Genomic DNA, 18,376 nt, shown 5'->3' with positions numbered 1-18,376 from the left:
GTAACAAAAACATACATGCGTTAACATAAATAATTATGCATTTTAATATTTTATATACAGAATTACAATATAAGTCCATATTTATCTTGTATACAAAATTGTATGAATTATATAGTTGAACACCACAACGTCAGAGGAATGTAATAGGGGGAAGGGGATGTGAGTCTACTTGATGTTATGACAATTAGGAAATTGTGTGATGGAAACCAAGTTCGACATCAGCTATTTTGAAGCGCTAATATAGTCTAACCAAAACTAAAACATATCAATTGCTAGACACATGTAGATGTTAAGTCCAGTTCACAATCTCAACACAGCCTACATGGGAGAATGTGTTGACCATCATGCAACTGTTGAGTTAAATAAAAATGAAAACTGAGCTATAAAGTGCCTTTTAAAAACTATAGTCATCATTGACAGGCAAACTTCATTCAAGTGTTAAAAGCAAAGCAGACACAGAATATTGATTCCTTCCTATTTACTTTAGTCTTCCTGTTGACAATAGGCATAGCAACCCAATTCCACTGGTGCTCCATTCTGCATCGACGGAGGAAGGATAAGGGAGGATGGTGAAAGAGAAGAGAGGATGTGCATCTAGTTTTTAGAAAACAATCTAGCCAACAGATGGCAGCAGTGTGGTCTCCAGGCTATCTGGGTACAAGTCTCGGTAGCATTCCACTCCTTGTACTCTTCTTTGTCATGTGGCACAGACTGGAAAACAGGCTAGGATAAATCTAGAGCCAGGTATGAATAATGATGTGTACCCTGCTGCTCCGGCTTTATGATACGGCATACACAATCATTTGGCAGGTTTTCTATGTGGGTGGATGGTCACTGGATGCATATTGGCACAGAAAGACAGACAGGGAGTAGATAAGATCACACAGCAGAGAAGGACAATCTTCCTCTTTATCTTTTCATTAGATTGTTAGCTTTCTGATTGGCAGCATCAATGCGGTATACATTGTGAATGGCCTGTAGAAACAACACATTAGATTAATGTTCAATACAGAATTGATCATCTATTGTTATTGAATAAATGGCTGCATGGCAGGTACTATAGGACTGACCTTGCCCTGAATGCGGTCAATCTGGACATTCTGCGTGTCGATCTCATTGCCCATGTCCAGTGCCATGCTCTTCAGGTTGCCTATGATGCTGCCTACATGTCCCAGATTCTCCTCCATCTCATCTTCGCGTGCATCATTTGTCACCCTGATAGACAGACAGACAGACAGACAGACAGACAGACAGACAGATATTTATAAAGAGAAAACACATCAACAGAAAGTATAATTTGCAGTCGTCAGTTTGTACATTTAACAGAAGTTTACGGTACATTGTTGTTTTTGCAAGGAGTATTCTCCCTGCATCCAGGGAGGTGCGCTGGGTTTTTATAAATGTCCTCTGTTTGGCCAGGTACTCCTGCAGAACATGACCGGTGACTGGTTCTACATGTCAATGTGTTATAAACAAGAGTAAATATCCCCTGGCTGCCACGACACAGCCTCTGTTATGTACATAGTCATTGAAGCTATACAGTAAATGAGAAAGTAGTAGTTGTAGGGATTCAAACCTGTTTTGGGCATAGCTGGATTATCTCAAATCAATGCAATGGCCAGATTCATCAGAAAATATTTGTCAACCAAAAAAATATGTGCAGACTGCAGGCAGACAGTTCAGAGTTTTTTCTGCATCAAAAAGTAGCTTTGGTCAGCCTATCGGTCAAGGCCCTGGTCAAGAATTGTTATTAGGCTATCTTGGTGGCGGAAAGGATTTTGGGTTTTTAAAGCCACTTTCCAGCAATTATACACATTTTTCCATGGAGCTGAGAGAAATTTAGCAGATTTAAAGCACATTTTTGTGTTCTTATGCTCAAACATTACAACAAAATCAATACTCCTGAATTCATTGTTTTTGTCTTTACACTGTTTGGAATTAGCGTCCCAAAAAAAGGCTTAGGCAGCCCGCCCAAGACTTTTCTATGCAAAGAAACCCAGGAATTATTAGCCCATATCCATAATGGTGTGATATATACTGTGTGTGTACAACAATAATAAGCTGTCGTTCTCTTGGGAATTGTGATGGCACGTGCACGTCTTTGAGTATATTCCATTGGTTGGGATTGGTTGCCTTGCTATTGGGTTTGTCATGCCTTTGACCATTATTACTTGCATATGTAGCCTCCGCTCATGATCATCTGCTCTCTCTCATCCATGACGCGTGAGGACGGCTGGCCAGACACCACCCCATCCTGGTTGTTCCCCCACACCTTCTTATAGGCCCCACTCTCCTCAAAGTCCTTCAGCCTATGCAGAGGCAGAGTCAGACAGGATAGAGCACATCACACAGCCATACACACAGAGCTTCATATCACAGTACATTGTTTTAACTCAGAGTACAACAAAGGGTCACCTGCATGAAATAAACAAAATTCCTGATCTAAGCCCTGGCATGTGAAGGAAGGAAAGCGAGTAGGAGTCTGATGCGTGGCAACTGGCAAACAAAGTGTAAAGACTGGCACACCAACATGCGCATTAATACTTGAGGAAGGAACAATGTATTCCCAATCTGCTCCTGACGCTCATGACCCCTCCCACCACCTACTTATCACAGGAACACAGACCGCAGCATTGGCCCAGGTCTGTGAGGTTCTTCTCAGCCTCCTTCATATCCGAGTTGATCTGGTCCAGGCCCTCCTCAATCCGTTCCAGTTGCTCTGGACAATGCAAAACGTGAGGGAAGGGTAGGAATGGGAGAGGTGGAGGAAAGTGGGGAGAATGAGGGAGAACGTAATATTACACAAAACTGTTCTATCACCAAAGCCCCCAACTGACAAAAGCCGGCGGTCAAATATACTGCTCAAAAAAATAAAGGGAACACTAAAATAACACATCCTAGATCTGAATGAATGAAATAATCTTATTAAATACTTTTTTCTTTACATAGTTGAATGTGCTGACAACAAAATCACACAAAAATAATCAATGGAAATCCAATTTATCAACCCATGGAGGTCTGGATTTGGAGTCACACTCAAAATTAAAGTGGAAAACCACACTACAGGCTGATCCAACTTTGATGTAATGTCCTTAAAACAAGTCAAAATGAGGCTCAGTAGTGTGTGTGACCTCCACGTGCCTGTATGACCTCCCTACAACGCCTGGGCATGCTCCTGATGAGGTGGCGGATGGTCTCCTGAGGGATCTCCTCCCAGACCTGGACTAAAGCATCCGCCAACTCCTGGACAGTCTGTGGTGCAACGTGGCGTTGGTGGATGGAGCGAGACATGATATCCCAGATGTACTCAATTGGATTCAGGTCTGGGGAACGGGCGGGCCAGTCCATAGCATCAATGCCTTCCTCTTGCAGGAACTGCTGACACACTCCAGCCACATGAGGTCTATAATTGTCTTGCATTAGGAGGAACCCAGGGCCAACCGCACCAGCATATGGTCTCACAAGGGGTCTGAGGATCTCATCTCGGTACCTAATGGCAGTCAGGCTACCTCTGGCGAGCACATCGAGGGCTGTGCGGCCCCCCAAAGAAATGCCACCCCACACCATGACTGACCCACCGCCAAACCGGTCATGCTGGAGGATGTTGCAGGCAGCAGAATGTTCTCCACGGCGTCTCTAGACTCTGTCACGTCTGTCACATGCTCAGTGTGAACCTGCTTTCATCTGTGAAGAGCACAGGGCGCCAGTGGCGAATTTCCCAATCTTGGTGTTCTCTGGCAAATGCCAAACGTCCTGCACGGTGTTGGGCTGTAAGCACAACCCCCACCTGTGGACGTCGGGCCATCATACCACCCTCATGGAGTCTGTTTTTGACCGTTTGAGCAGACACATGCATATTTGTGGCCTGCTGGTGGTCATTGTGCAGGGCTCTGGCAGTGCTCCTCCTTGCACAAAGGCGGAGGTAGCGGTCCTGCTGCTGGGTTGTTGCCCTCCTACGGCCTCCTCCACGTCTCCTGATGTACTGGCCTGTCTCCTGGTAGCGCCTCCATGCTCTGGACACTACGCTGACAGACACAGCAAACCTTCTTGCCACAGCTTGCATTGATGTGCCATCCTGGATGAGCTGCACTACCTGAGCCACTTGTGTGGGTTGTAGACTCCGTCTCATGCTACCACTAGAGTGAAAGCACCGCCAGCATTCAAAAGTGACCAAAACATCAGCCAGGAAGCATAGGAACTGAGAAGTGGTTTGTGGTCCCCACCTGCAGAACCACTCCTTTATTGGGGGTGTCTTGCTAATTGCCTATAATTTCCACCTGTTGTCTATTCCATTTGCACAACAGCATGTGAAATTTATTGTCAATCAGTGTTGCTTCCTAAGTGGACAGTTTGATTTCACAGAAGTGTGATTGACTTGGAGTTACATTGTGTTGTTTAAGTGTTCCCTTTATTTTTTTGAGCAGTGTATAATGCAATTGCGCAAATATGGTGCAAACTCCAAAACTGAGAACAGGACACAAATTATTTAATAATGGTCCGCACAAGTCCATAAAATGCCTGGTATTGTGTGGGTAGAAGATGTACCGTTTGTAAAACACACATATTTTGGGACATGACCATCATTTTCCTGTGGTTAACGTTGGTGCAGACTTCTAGTCACCCAATCTCACAATGGAGCAAAACACAAAACAAAATAAATCATGACCTGGAGCAGAGGATGGATGGACAGACAGACGGTCTAGTTGCCAGTTGGCCTGGCGGGCACTCAGGTGACACACAGATGACAGATGTCCTCAGAGCAGGCCAGACCTACTTGATGCAGGGCCAGACGCACAGGCCACAACATTTGGCCATGTCAGTTAGGTTTTTCTCAGCCTCTTTCATATCCTTGTTGATTTGATCCATCCCCTCATCGATGCGGTCCAGTTGCTCTGCCCATATGGGGAAGGTGGGGAGCATGGGCAGGGTGGATAGGAGAGACACAGGAGGGAACACACACATACAGTACATGCACACAAAAGCAAACACACACACATAGCTTACACACATCTAGTATACTGACAAAAACACGAGCACTCACTTATGGATAAATATACAAGAACAAGGACCATCGAAGGTTGTACGATTGACATTGATGTTATGTCCACATCTTCCAATGAGAGAAAACGATTAAATAACATCCATTCCATTACCTCCTTGTTCGTCCAGCATGACCAGGGCCCGGATTCCTGAATCTTTGCTCTGTTGAGATCAGAAATGGCATTAGATTCACCATAATGTTGCTGTTCATGATTTTGCATTTCAACTTAATCAAATGAAGACTCTTCAGTTAAAATGTAGTTCATTATCAATAGGCAGCCCCCCCCAAAAAAAAAAATCAACCAGAGATGATGTGATTATAATGACGACGACGACGACGTGTCATTATTAGGGCTTGGTCAACAGAGGCAGAGTGAGTGACAGGTGCAGAGACTCACATACCTCCTCTACTAGCTGCATCATACGACGGGTACTCTCCAGGGACTGGATGATGAGGGACAGAGAGACAGGACACCATTCGAGGATTTAGTTACCTTAGATACAGGACTAAAAACATTTCAAATCCTGAGGGCGAGGCTGAAAAACTGTCCACTTCCACAGATGAAAGGCACTAATCAAGGTCACTCAGTGCGAGTCATCTTTAATACTATACATGTTGCACTGTCTTAGGGCTCTGTCTTTATAGCTACACCAGTATTTGTATTGCCCAAATATGGAACAGTAAACAAATTACAACACTATTCTCTCAGTGAAAGTATTTCCATCTATAATCAATCTTAGAAGACACACTGTGACATCATCTCATTGACTTCTGCCCCTTCCCCTGTTTTTCATAGAACTGCTATGGAGATTGAAACATCCTGTACTGATCTAATGACCTGTTATATTTCCACACAACAAGGCTTAGGCTATAAAACAAACAGACTCATTTCAGTGGTCTGTGTGCCAAGAATGTGTTTGTATAGATAGCTGGGGACTTTCTCCAAGGTATTTCCTGATGCTGAGGTAATGGGACTGGGAAATGGCTGTGATGTGCAGTAAGTAACCTTTACCCAAGGGGAAACCCTCTGGGAGAGAGGCTTAGGGTGATGTCACTGTGTAATCTCTGAATGTTCCAACTCAAAACAATGCCCGGGTATGGCATGTAACCTTTTCTATAGCTCCTGGCATGATTTACCCTTTATTGTGGGGGCCAATGGTCAACAGCCAACGGCTATGGGGACATTGTGTATTGATCTTAAAAGTTCAACTGAATCTTCTGTTGTTGATATTTCAAAGTTAAATAAGTTTGTGCTCTTTAGACAATATGTGACATTACCTCATCTGTCACCTGGTTGGCCCTCCTCTGCAGCTCCTCATGCTCTGTCCTCACGGGTGTGTCGGCAGCCATCCTTCCTGACATCTACAGCAGCCGCGGGAGGACAGCACAGTCTGGTTTGCTCAGTAGCCTCTTTCCCAAGACGCAAGGCTAGTGCATCAGGTGGCTTTGACAACAGTCCTGGTTAAGACAATGAAAACAGTGCAACAGTACAGAGTGCAGTAAATAGAAAATCTAGGCAGTATCATCCAGAAATTCTGACATGGTAACCTTACACCCAGTGATGTGGTTTAACATTGACTCAGGAAGGGAATGCCATTAACTGAATGAAATTTGCCCTCTAAATTACCCATTGCTCTTTGAGTGAGCTTGAGGACATGGAACAATACTATTAAGGACAGATGGGATCAATCATGATTTCAACATGGCCTGTTGGTTCAACTCTGTGGCTACACAGTCTTTCTGTCGTGCGCAATTGGAGACCCATAGTTCTGAAAACCTGAACATTTTCACCTGGCATGTCAGTTTGATTAGTGAATTTTCTACCCTGCTTGTTTTCTCCTCACCCCTCTCATCCCCACTCGACTCTGTGCCTCTACTGCCTATCCTTTCAGATCATATTCCATTCATTGCTTAACATAATTACTGCTCATTTCACAAAACCTCTCTTGTTCCTCAGACCCTCACACCTACATGCATCCCACCTACACTCCTTCCATTCTGTTGTGAGGGAGTTGACAGTGCGCCATGGAGCAGCATCCTTATAATTATCATTAATCACCACCTGCCTCACCCAGGCAACACGCTGAAAGGCAAGTGGAGAGGGAGAGAAAGAAATGGAGGGAGAAAAAGAGTGAGAGAGGTGGGGGAGGAAGAAAGACCGAAGGAAAGAAAAGAGACAACCAGAAGTAACAACAGTATGTTTTGTCTGGGAATGAAGGGCTGCAAAGATTGCAACACGTACTGTATATATGATGACGGCTAGAAGTTGTAGTATAAGGAGACCCACAGGAAAAGCTGGTTTTCTGGGGAGTCACACCTGGAATGAGACTTTGAGAACTTAATTGCCAAAGAAAAACCAGAGCTCTTTTATCTCAATGCAGAGTCCCCGTCTCCTGCCATGATTCAATGAGAACGGTATCTGCTGTACCAGATAGACAGATGAGAATGAGAGCAACATCTTAACCAAAGGCTTCCTGTTGCACTCCTACTGCACCACCTACGCATCACGTCATTGATGGTAATGACAGCCATTTCCACAACTCATGAAGGAGACATAACAGGGTTGCCTATTTTTCAGACACAGAACTTACTCTATTAAATAAGCTGTGAAGTATTGTGTGTAACGTGCCTGTTTTTGTATGCTTAAATAGAAGAAATTAACGAATATAAAAGAAAAAAGTCACAGTCGCAAGCAGCACAGTTATATGACAAGCAGAGGTAGTTATTTTTTTATTTAACCTTTATTTAACTAGGCAAGTCAGTTAAGATCAAATTCTTATTTACAATGATGGCTTACCAAAGGGCAAAAAGCCTCCTGCGGGACGGGGGCTGGGATTAAAAATTGAAATATATGACAAAACACACATCACAACAAGAGAGCCACCACAACACTACATAAAGAGAGACCTAAGACAACAACATAGCATGGCAGCAAAACATGACAACAACATGGTAGCAACACAACATGGCAGCAGCACAACATGGTAGCGGTAAAGACCATGGTACAAACATTCTTGGGACAGACAACAGCACAATGTGTAAAGTTAGCGTGTCCTCATTACACTTTCAACGAATGAATAAAAGAGAAGGATTGAAATGAGACAAGCACACTGATTCATAGCTTAGCCATGGGGAAATTGGTACCATGGGGAGGGCACGCTTTTGATGCCTTTTAAAAAGCTGATTCATTGGTAGTGTATCAAATCAAATGTATTTATATAGCCCTTCTTACATCAGCTGATATCTCAAAGTACTGTACAGAAACCCAGCCTAAAACCCCAAACAGCAAGTAATGCAGGTTTAGAAGCACGGTGGCTAGGAAAAACTCCCTAGAAAGGCCAAAACCTAGGAAGAAACCTAGAGAGGAACCAGGCTATGAGGGGTGGCTAGTCCTCTTCTGGCTGTGCCGGGTGGAGATTATAACAGAACATGGCCAAGATGTTCAAATGTTCATAATTGACCAGTGTAGCGTGTATTATTATCTTCCATGAGTGCACAGTTGCTTGATGAAGTGCAAGTTGTCATACCACCCACCATCCCCACCCACCATTCGCCTGTAACCAACACCAAAGGAGACTCCTAGCCATGCTCTATAAACTGAGTGTCACGCCCTGACCTTAGAGAGCCTTTTCATTTCTCTATTTGGTTAGGTCAGGGTGTGATTTGGGTGGGCATTCTAGTTTTTCTATTTCTTTGTTGGCCCAGGTATGGTTCCCAATCATAGGCAAATAGTCTATCATTGTCTCTGATTGGGGATCATACTTAGGCAGCCTTTTTTCAACCTTTAGTTTGTGGGATTTTGTTTTTGGTACTGTGCTGTGTAGCCCTACTGAACGTAGGGGACAGACTGATATTCTGCAAAAGGTACATGGATTGGACTGCTGAGGACTGGGGTAAAGTAATTTTCTCTGACGAATCCCCTTTCCGATTGTTGGGGGCATCCGGAAAAAAGCTTGTCCGGAGAAGACAAGGTGAGCGCTACCATCAGTCCTGTGTCATGCCAACAGTAAAGCATCCTGAGACCATTCATGTGTGGGGTTGCTTCTCAGCCAAGGGAGTGGGCTCACTCACAATTTTGCCTAAGAACACAGCCATGAATAAAGAATGGTACCAACACATCCTCCGAGAGCAACTTCTCCCAACCATCCAGGAACAGTTTGGTGACGAACAATCCCATTGAGTACTTGTGGTCAATCCTTAAGAGGCGGGTGGACAAAGAAAAACCCACAAATTCTGACAAACTCCAAGCATTGATTATGCAAGAATGGGCTGCCATCAGTCAGGATGTGGCCCAGAAGTTAATTGACAGCATGCCAGGGTGGATTGCAGAGGTCTTGAAAAAGAAGGGTCAACGCTGCAACTATTGACTATTTGCATCAACTTCATGTAATTGTCAATAAAAGCCTTTGACACTTATGAAATGCGTGTAATTATACTTCAGTATTCCATAGTAACATCTGACAAAAATATCTAAAGACACTGAAGCAGCAAACTTTGTGGAAATTAATGTGTCATTTAAAACTTTTGGCCACGACTGTACATTACATAACCAATGCTTAACCTATCAGAAGGGACATCTGAATATTTGATTTCCCTCAAATTCAACAGCTGACAAACTTGTGAAAGTATCATACAGTGTCTGATTCTGATCACAAAGTGTATGTTTGTTTGCCAACATGCTCAGAGCAATATATTCATCTAACGTTAACCTGCTGTAAATGTCAACCTGCATGGCCCCTGAAAAGGGCAGAGATGATTGGTCACGTCAGAAAACAGGTCATGCTATCATGGATCATGGTTACCCACTGAAGAGGACTGCCGGGTGGAGGGCGCATTGAAAATGCTATGCCACAGTAATTACCACTGATGAGTAAATACCATTCATTGTACATCCCCACTAGAAAAATAATCTACCTCCTACACTAAAACACTAATAAGAGAATATTATGTTTTCAAAACCAGTTTTTTTCAGGAAGAGCATTGATAACAGGAAGGGGTTCAGCTACAAGGCATGGGAGGATTCAGCACATTGTCTTGTGCAAGACCTATAACTGTAATGTTTCCATAATATCAAGTAACCTGCATGTTTGTTTACATCAATACTAGATACTGATATTTTAGATTTTCAATATAACTTAACCTTTATCAAACAATAGATTTTGCCATACATTTTTGTAACTATTTTAGGCTATAAATAAATAGCTAAACAGTGTCAATGCGATGGGTCAATATTAGCCTCCACATAGCCTATATTATAATATAGAAATCACGCAAAACTTAGGCCTACGTCTATAAAGTGATAAACACAGTTAAACAAACCTGTAACTTTACCTTTAACTTAAATGAGAGGTCGTGTTGGCCTCGAATTTGCCCAACAATCCACTGGAACATCCGTCACCTGTTTATTCATTGATCTACAAGGTCCCTCAGCATCATCTCGGAGGTTTTTGTTCCTTCCTTCCAAGTCGGCTCTGCCCGGAGGTAAGTCCGATGACACGCCCTGATTACCATCCGCTCATCCAATTGGTGGCTCTGTCTACGACTTTACACCCCGACAAGGGACTCTCTTATTCTCTTGGCTCTGTTCCAAATCCTTCTTCTTCGATAACGCCCTTTTGAACAGTTGCTCTGGAAACGGCCCTGGTACCTGTGCAAATCATCAGCCGCGGTTCTTCAGTCTCATTCTCCTTTTTTCCCATGCAGTGTGTAAATTAAGTTAACAGGCAGCCAAGATTTGGCAATTAGTCGGCCGAGGTGGAAGTCAAGAGTGGTACTGATGAATAATAACAATCAGCTTTATTATTGACTTGGTTTGTAAAAGTCAATCAAATAGGTACAATAAAACAGAAATATTAAAGTTATTTACAAACATATGAGAGAACATTTCTTTAATTAAATTATAATAAATGACAGCTTTAAGTATTAGGTAATATTACACCAATATTGAGCACTATCATTTATATATTACATTACATAGCAGTATGGAATGTTTGACCAAAAGTGTGTTGCCGGAGAAAAAGGAAAACACAAAACTTTAAAGTATTTGAAATCTAAAAAGGGAGTTGAGGTTGGCCAGTTGGAGAGAAAGTAGATTTGTGTTTTCCTTGTGTTGCTGCAATTCTGCCATCTAGTGACGAATTCAATTAACATTCAAATCAAATCAAATCTTATTGGTCACATACACATGGTTAGCAGATGTTACTGTGAGTGTAGCGAAATACTTATGCTTCTAGATCTGACAGTGTAGCAGTATCTAACAGGTAATATCTAACAATTCCACAAAACCTAATACACACAATCTAGTAAAGGAATGGGATGAGGATATATTCGTGCAAAATATATGGATGAGCAGTGACAGAGCGGCGAAGATGCAATAGATAGTAAAGAATAGATAGTGAAGGATACAGTATATAGATATGAGATGAGTAATGCGAGATATTTAAACATTCTGGGGCCCCAGTGTTGAGGATCAGCGGACTGGAGATGTTGTTTCCTACCTTTACCACCTGGGGGCGGCCCGTCAGGAAGTCCAGGACCCAGTTGCACAGGGCGGGGTCGAGACCCAGGGTCTCAAGCTTAATGATGAGTTTGGAGGGTACTATGGTGTTGAATGCTGAGCTGTAGTCAATGAACAGCATTCTTACATAGGTATTCCTCTCGTCCAGATGGGATAGGGCAGTGTGCAGTGTGATGGCGATTGCATTGTCTGTGGATCTATTGGGGCGGTAAGCAAATTGGAGTGGGTCTAGCGTGACAGGTAGGGTGGAGGTGATATCACTTCATGAAGAAGTGATTGCTACGGGGTGATAGTCATTTAGTTCAGTTCCCTTTGCTTTCTTGGGAACAGAAACAATGGTGACCATCTTGAAGCATGTGGGGACAGCAAACTGGGATAGGGAGAGATTGGCTGGTAAACACACCAGCCAGCTGGTCTCCGCATGCTCTGAGGACGCGGCAAGGGACGCCATCTGGGCCCGGCAGCCTTGCGATGGTTAACACGTTTAAATGCTTTACTCACGTCAGCCACTGAGGAGAGCCCACAGTCTTTGGTAGCGGGCCGTGTCGGTGGCACTGTATTGTCCTCAAAGCGTGCAAAGAAGTTGTTTAATTTGTCTGGGAGCAAGATGTTGATGTCCGCGACGGGGCTGGTTTTCTTTTTGTAATCCGTGATTGTCTGTAGACCCTGCCACATATGTCTCGTGTTTGAGCCGTTGAATTGCGACTCCACTTTGTATCTATACTGATGCTTTGCTTGTTTGATTGCCTTACAGAGGGAATAACTACACTGTTTGTATTCTGCCATTTTTCCAGTTGCCTTGCCATAATTAAATGCGGTGGTACGTGCTTTCAATTTTGCGCGAATGCTGCCATCAATCCACGGTTTCTGGTTAGGGAAGGTTTTAATAGTCACAGTGGGTACAACATCTCCTATACACTTCCTTATAAACTCGCTCACCGAATCAGCATATACGTCAAAGTTATTGTCTGAGGCTACTGTCGTGGATGAATCAGAATTAGTTGGGTAACATAGATAATTAAGATGTTTTATTAGTATAATATGCTTATTTGAGGTACTTGTCATTAGAAAGTGTCCATTGGACTCTGGTGTCTTTTCAGTTGCATGTCTACCTTAGCTGGGGCTCAGACACTTGGGGCCCAGAGAGGGGAGAGGTCAGACTTGTCGTCATGGGAATGTGTCTTTACCTATTTCTTAAACCATGTGAAGGGATGCGTGATTAATGGGGAACCAATGACTTGTCTCCACAATGTCTGTGAGCAAGTCACTCCCTCCTTTTCTTTATTGTGGGGAGGATTATGGCAGTAAATGGACCCTTGTATGTCCTCTCTTAGATCTCACACTTATCCTGTGATAATATATGGCCTAGAGGAACACTCCCCCCAGTGAGCCTGTCCAGGAGTGGGGTAAAGAGGGGGTTTGCTTGAGATGGGAGTATCTAGAGTTGACAATTGATATATGCCATTGGATGAAATAGTTCTGTTCAATACTGTACCAGGGAGGGACGGTTCTAAGGAGACCAGATACTGGGCTATACCATTAATCCTGTTGACATAGCAGTTACTGTCTGATGTGTTTTATTGATATCTGTCATACAAAACTTAACCTTTGTGAACTGTTACTAAGTATCTGTGGTTTGTCAATGTACGTTGAAGGGGGTATCGTTGCTATAAAAGATCCCTGTAGCAATTCTGTAATCACCTTCCTGGTTCATTCGAGAGAATGCATTAGTGGGGTCAAGAACTTTTGCAAAAGTAGCTTAATTAAGTATTAAAGATGTAGTTTAACTCGGACTGGTGTGTTTGTAACTCCTCATTTGGTAATGCGGAAATTAGCCACCACACTACCCGGAACATATCCCAGTCCACGTGATCGAAGCAATCTTCAAGCGTGGAATACGATTGGTCAAACCAGCGTTGGCTAGACCTAAGCACGGGCGATTCCTGTTTTAGTTTCTGCCTATAGGAGGGGAGCAACAAGATGGAGTCATGGACAGATTTTCCAAAAGGAGGGCAGGGGAGGGCCTTGTATGCATCACGGAAGTTAGAGTAGCAGTGGTCGAGTGTGTTACTCGCCCGTGTACTGCAATCGATATGCTGGTAGAATTTAGGTAACCTTGTTCTCAGATTAGCTTTGTTACAAATGAATGACGTATGAACATCTGTAAACAATAATAATATGAAATACACATTTTAAATGAGAGAGAGAGAGAGATGAAAAAAAGGAAAACACAAAACTGAACTACCTTTCTATATTTTTTTCATTTGGCCTAATGGAGAGAAAGTAGATTTGTGCTTTCCTGGTGTTGCTGCAAATGCTGCCATCTAGTGATAAATGTAATTAACATTCATGACTGAACGACGTATGAATGTCTGCAAACAATAATAACAATGGTACTTTGAAATAAAAATCTTAATGAGAGAGAGAGATGAATGAATGAACAAATGAATGCAGACTTTTTGTAGGCTTTCCCTGATGCTTTATGAGTGCATGGTCAACTGAAGCCACTGGGGAGAAAGCAAAACACAATAAGAGGTGTGGTTATTTAGGTTTAATTTCAGTGCATATATCCAGTCATTAATCTTAAAAATGGTCCCTAAACCTAAACACACCATTTAAATGCAGAGGAAATAGTGAAAAATAATTTACGTCCTGAATGTTGACTTTGATCCTTCCATTATCATCTTTGTCCAGAGTCTTGAAGGCTCCTGGAAATGCACAAAACACTATTACTGAAGGGTAATGAAAACTTAAATAGTCTGAAAACAAGAACATAATCGGACTGAGCAGGGGAGTATTGAGGATTCACTTACGACACATGGCGTCCAGTCTGACCAAGCACCCAATGAAGTTGTCAAAGTCCATGTTGCCCTGTTCGTCACTGTACCTGCGAATGATCAACTGGAAGAGCTGGTCGTTGAGAGGGAAGCCTGCACACGGACATAACAGGAGAGAAAAGCCAATGAGACCAAACACATACAGTACCAGTCAAAAGTTTGGACACACGTACTCATTCAAGGGTTTTTCTTTCTTTTTGTTTTTTTTAAACCATTTTCTACATTGTAGAATAACAGTGAAGACATCAAAACTATGAAATAACACATATGGAATCATGTAGTAACCAAAAAAACTGTTTTTAGAAGTCAAAATATATTTTATATTTGAGATTCTTCTAAGTAGCCACCCTTTGCCTTGATGACAGCTTTGCACACTTTTGCCATTCTCTAAACCAGCTTCATGAGGTAGTCACCTGGAATGCATTTAAATTAACAGGTGTTAAAAGTAAATTTATGGAATTTCTTTCCTTCTGAATGCATTTGAGCCAATCAGTTGTATTGTGACAGGGTAGGGATGATATACAGAAGATAGCCCTATTTGGTAAAATACCATATTATGGCAAGAACAGCTCAAATAAGCAAAGAGAAATGACAATCCATCATTACTTTAAGACATGAACGTCAGTCAATCCGGAAAATTTCAAGAACTTGGAAAGTTTCTTCAAGTGCAGTCACAAAAACCATCAAGGGCTATGATGAAACTGACTCTCATGAGGACCGCCACAGGAAAGAAAGACCCAGAGTTACCTCTGCTGCAGAGGATAAGTTCATTAGAGTTACCAGCCTCAGAAACTGCAGCCTAAATAAATGCTTCACAGAGTTCAAGTAACAGACACATCTTAACCTCTACTATGGGATTGGTGTCCCACCCCACGGGACGGTTGAGCTAACGAGCGCTATTGTGATTAGGATAAAGTTGTAAGTAACAAGAAAAATTCTCATCACATAGACATGTCTGATATGGGCAGAAAGCTTACATTCTTGTTAATCTCACTACACTGTCCAATTTACAGTAGCTATTACAGTGAAAAAATACCATGCTTGAGGAGAGTGCACAACAACAAAACACTTTTAATCAGTACAACAGTTTTCAGCTGTGCTAACATAATTGCAAAAGGGTTTTCTAATGATCAATTAGCCTTTTAAAATGATAAACTTGGATTAGCTAACACAACGTGCCATTGGAACACAGGAGTGATGGTTGCTGATAATTGGTCTCTGTACTCCTATGTAGATATTCCATTAAAAATCAGGCGTTTCCAGCTTCATTAGTCATTTACAACATTAACAATGTCTACACTGTATTTCTGATCAATTTTATGTTATTTTAATGGACAAAAAATGTGAATTTTTTATTTCATTTTTTTAAACAAGGACATTTCTAAGTGACCCCAAACTTTTGAATGGTAGTGTACATTATTTACCTTCAGAGGTGAATGTATCAAACCAGTTGCCGTGTTAAAGAAGCAATAAAACTGTCCTTCTTTAGACGAGTTGAGTATCTGGAGAATCAGCATTTCTGGGTTCGATTACAGGCTCAAAATGGCCAGAAACAAAGAACTTTCTTCTGAAACTCGTCAGTCTATTCTTGTTCTGAGAAATGAAGGCTATTCCATGCGAGAAATTGCCAAGAAACTGAAGATCTTGTACAACGCTGTGTACTACTCCCTTCACAGAACAGCATAAACGGGCTCTAACCATAATACAAAGAGGAGTGGGAGGCCCCAGTGCACAACTGAGCAAGAGGACAAGTACATTAGAGTGTCTAGTTTGAGAAACAGACGCCTCACAAGTCCTCAACTGGCAGCTTCATTAAATAGTAACCGCAAAACACCAGTCTCAACGTCAACAGTGAAGAGGCGACTCCGGGATGCTGGCCTTCTAGGCAGAGTTCCTCTGTCCAGTGTCTGTGTTCTTTTGCCCATCTTAATATTTTATTTTGATTGGCTAGTCTAAGATATGGCTTTTCTTTGCAACTCTGCCTATCTCTGGAAGTATGTTAACGAAGGCTTTTCAGCTGTTGAACTATGGCAAGGTTGAACTAATTTCTAAATCTACATTTATTTTAGTCAAGAAGTGATGAGTCAGAGCAACCAATCAGCGTCATTGTAGCTGTTCTACCTATCACCCACACAGCACTCCCTCCACAAGCAACCACATCCTCTTCTCCTGTTCAATTAATTTCCCGCCACACTGAAGAGGACTGTACATACATACCTCTGTGCCCATCTCATTGCAACATTATCCATCCAGGGCCAAAGCTGAACGCCTAAAATGTGGTAAATGTAAACAAGATGCTACAGTAGTGTGTGTGTGTGTGTGTTTTTTGTGTGTGTGTGTATGGATGGAGTTCCAAGAAAAGACATTAGAAGATGGCAAATGGAGATAGTGATGAGAGTGAGGGCATATAGTATGAAAATAAAGACCCGTTGGGATCTAAAATGAGTGTGAGGTGCCCTCGTGTCTTCTTTTTGTCTGTTTGAGGAGACTACAGTCACCCCTGGTGGAGGTTCTTGGAACACTGCTATTTAAGTCTGAGCAGAAGTTAACAAAAACCTTCAAAGGTCTATTTGGTTCTATGTAGAACCCTCTGTGGAATGGAGCCCAAAAGGGTTCTACCTAGACACAGAAGGGGCTCTACCTGGAACTAAAAAGGGATCTCCTATGGGGACAGTGGAAGAATCCTTTTAGGTTGCACCTTTTTATCTGAGTGTAGGCCTATATTGCAGTGGTGGTTCTGTGGTTTTCTGTAAAAAAAAAATGTTAAAAAATTGTTCATTGGTGGTGGGGAGTTAAGATATTCTAAAAATACTATGAAACATCCCCACTTTTAGCACACATTTGCAAGCTGGCAAAGTAACCTTTGTGTGCTGAGGCATGTGTGATCACTGAACATTGACAGGACCGACAAAAGAAAGACATGCTCACATGCAAACAAAAGATAACATGTGTCTAACTGTGGTGGTATGTAAACAGCTACAAAGAATATAGACGAAAACTCTCTCGGTAGGTAATGTGGTCTGTAGCTTATCATGAGAAACTACCTCAGGTGAGCAATGGCTCAAGACTTCCTTAGATATCTGCACCAGTCGTTGTTTACAAAAATACATAGACCGCCACCCTATTCTGTGAAGCATAAGATGTTACAGTTTTTAATGTCTCGTTGTTAGTTTAATCTTCCCAATAACTCATCCATTTTATTGTCCAAAGCAGAATTGAGGGGAGTGGGGGTTTAATAGATCGCCTCCTACTCCTCAGAAGGCAGCCCGCCCTCCGGCCTCTCTTTCTCCTCTTCACGCAGATCACTGGGGTCGGGCCTGTTCCCGAGGGAGCCAGCCTTATATCCTCCGCCTAGGCCTCATCAGAGTCATGAAAGAAGAAAAAGGATTCTGCTAGTCCGTGGTGAGTAATCGCAGTCCTGATGTCTAGAAGTTATTTTCGGTTATAAGAGACGGTAGCGGCAACATTATGTACAAAAACAGTTAAAAAAAAATTAAGTTATAAACATCGCAGATAAACTAACAAAAAAAACACAATCGGTTGGGGGCACGTAAAACGTCTGCTTCGGCGCCATTTTAGGTGGAGTTTCAGGGATAAAGTACGTTATGCAAAAATAGCAATAGACAAACACTAAGTCAATCACACATTTTTTATACTACAGTTCCCCACAGTGACTGTACGTACATACCCCAACCAGAAACCATGGATTACAGGCAGCATCCGCACTGAGCTAAAGGCTAGAGCTGCCGCTTTCAAGGAACGGGACTCTAACCCGGAAGAGTCAGGATCCTAGTAAGGATCCTAGTCAGGCTATTGTTTGTCAAATTCAGATTAAATATAGGTCTTCGTGTGAATCAAATCTGTAGGCGATTGTGGGCTAAATCAATTACAAAAAACTGAACTGTTCAGGCTTCATGATCTGTGATCAAAACAGGCTGGGGTGTTTTGGGTTCTGTTTAGGCTAAGGTTATGCGTAACAAT

General features: G+C 42.4%; 1 protein-coding gene across 1 annotated transcript; it reads right to left on the bottom strand.

Moving 5' to 3' along the window:
• Positions 1-20: 20 nt before the first annotated feature.
• On the bottom strand, positions 21-7,483 carry LOC123723669 (synaptosomal-associated protein 25). The gene is made up of 8 exons (XM_045724398.2): positions 7,284-7,483; positions 6,320-6,499; positions 5,443-5,484; positions 5,154-5,202; positions 2,608-2,719; positions 2,172-2,309; positions 1,071-1,215; positions 21-975 (listed from the first exon to the last, which is right to left on the bottom strand). The coding sequence occupies exons 2-8, from the start codon at positions 6,401-6,403 to the stop codon at positions 910-912; spliced, it is 636 nt and encodes a 211-aa protein (XP_045580354.1). The 5' UTR covers positions 6,404-6,499; positions 7,284-7,483; the 3' UTR covers positions 21-909.
• Positions 7,484-18,376: the final 10,893 nt, after the last annotated feature.

The sequence above is a fragment of the Salmo salar genome, chromosome 09 (genome assembly GCF_965601325.2).
Source record: "Salmo salar chromosome 09, fSalSal1, whole genome shotgun sequence".
NCBI lineage: Eukaryota > Metazoa > Chordata > Actinopteri > Salmoniformes > Salmonidae > Salmo > Salmo salar.
Note: the sequence above shows the minus strand (reverse complement) of the source record. Positions and strands in the feature narration are given on the sequence as shown.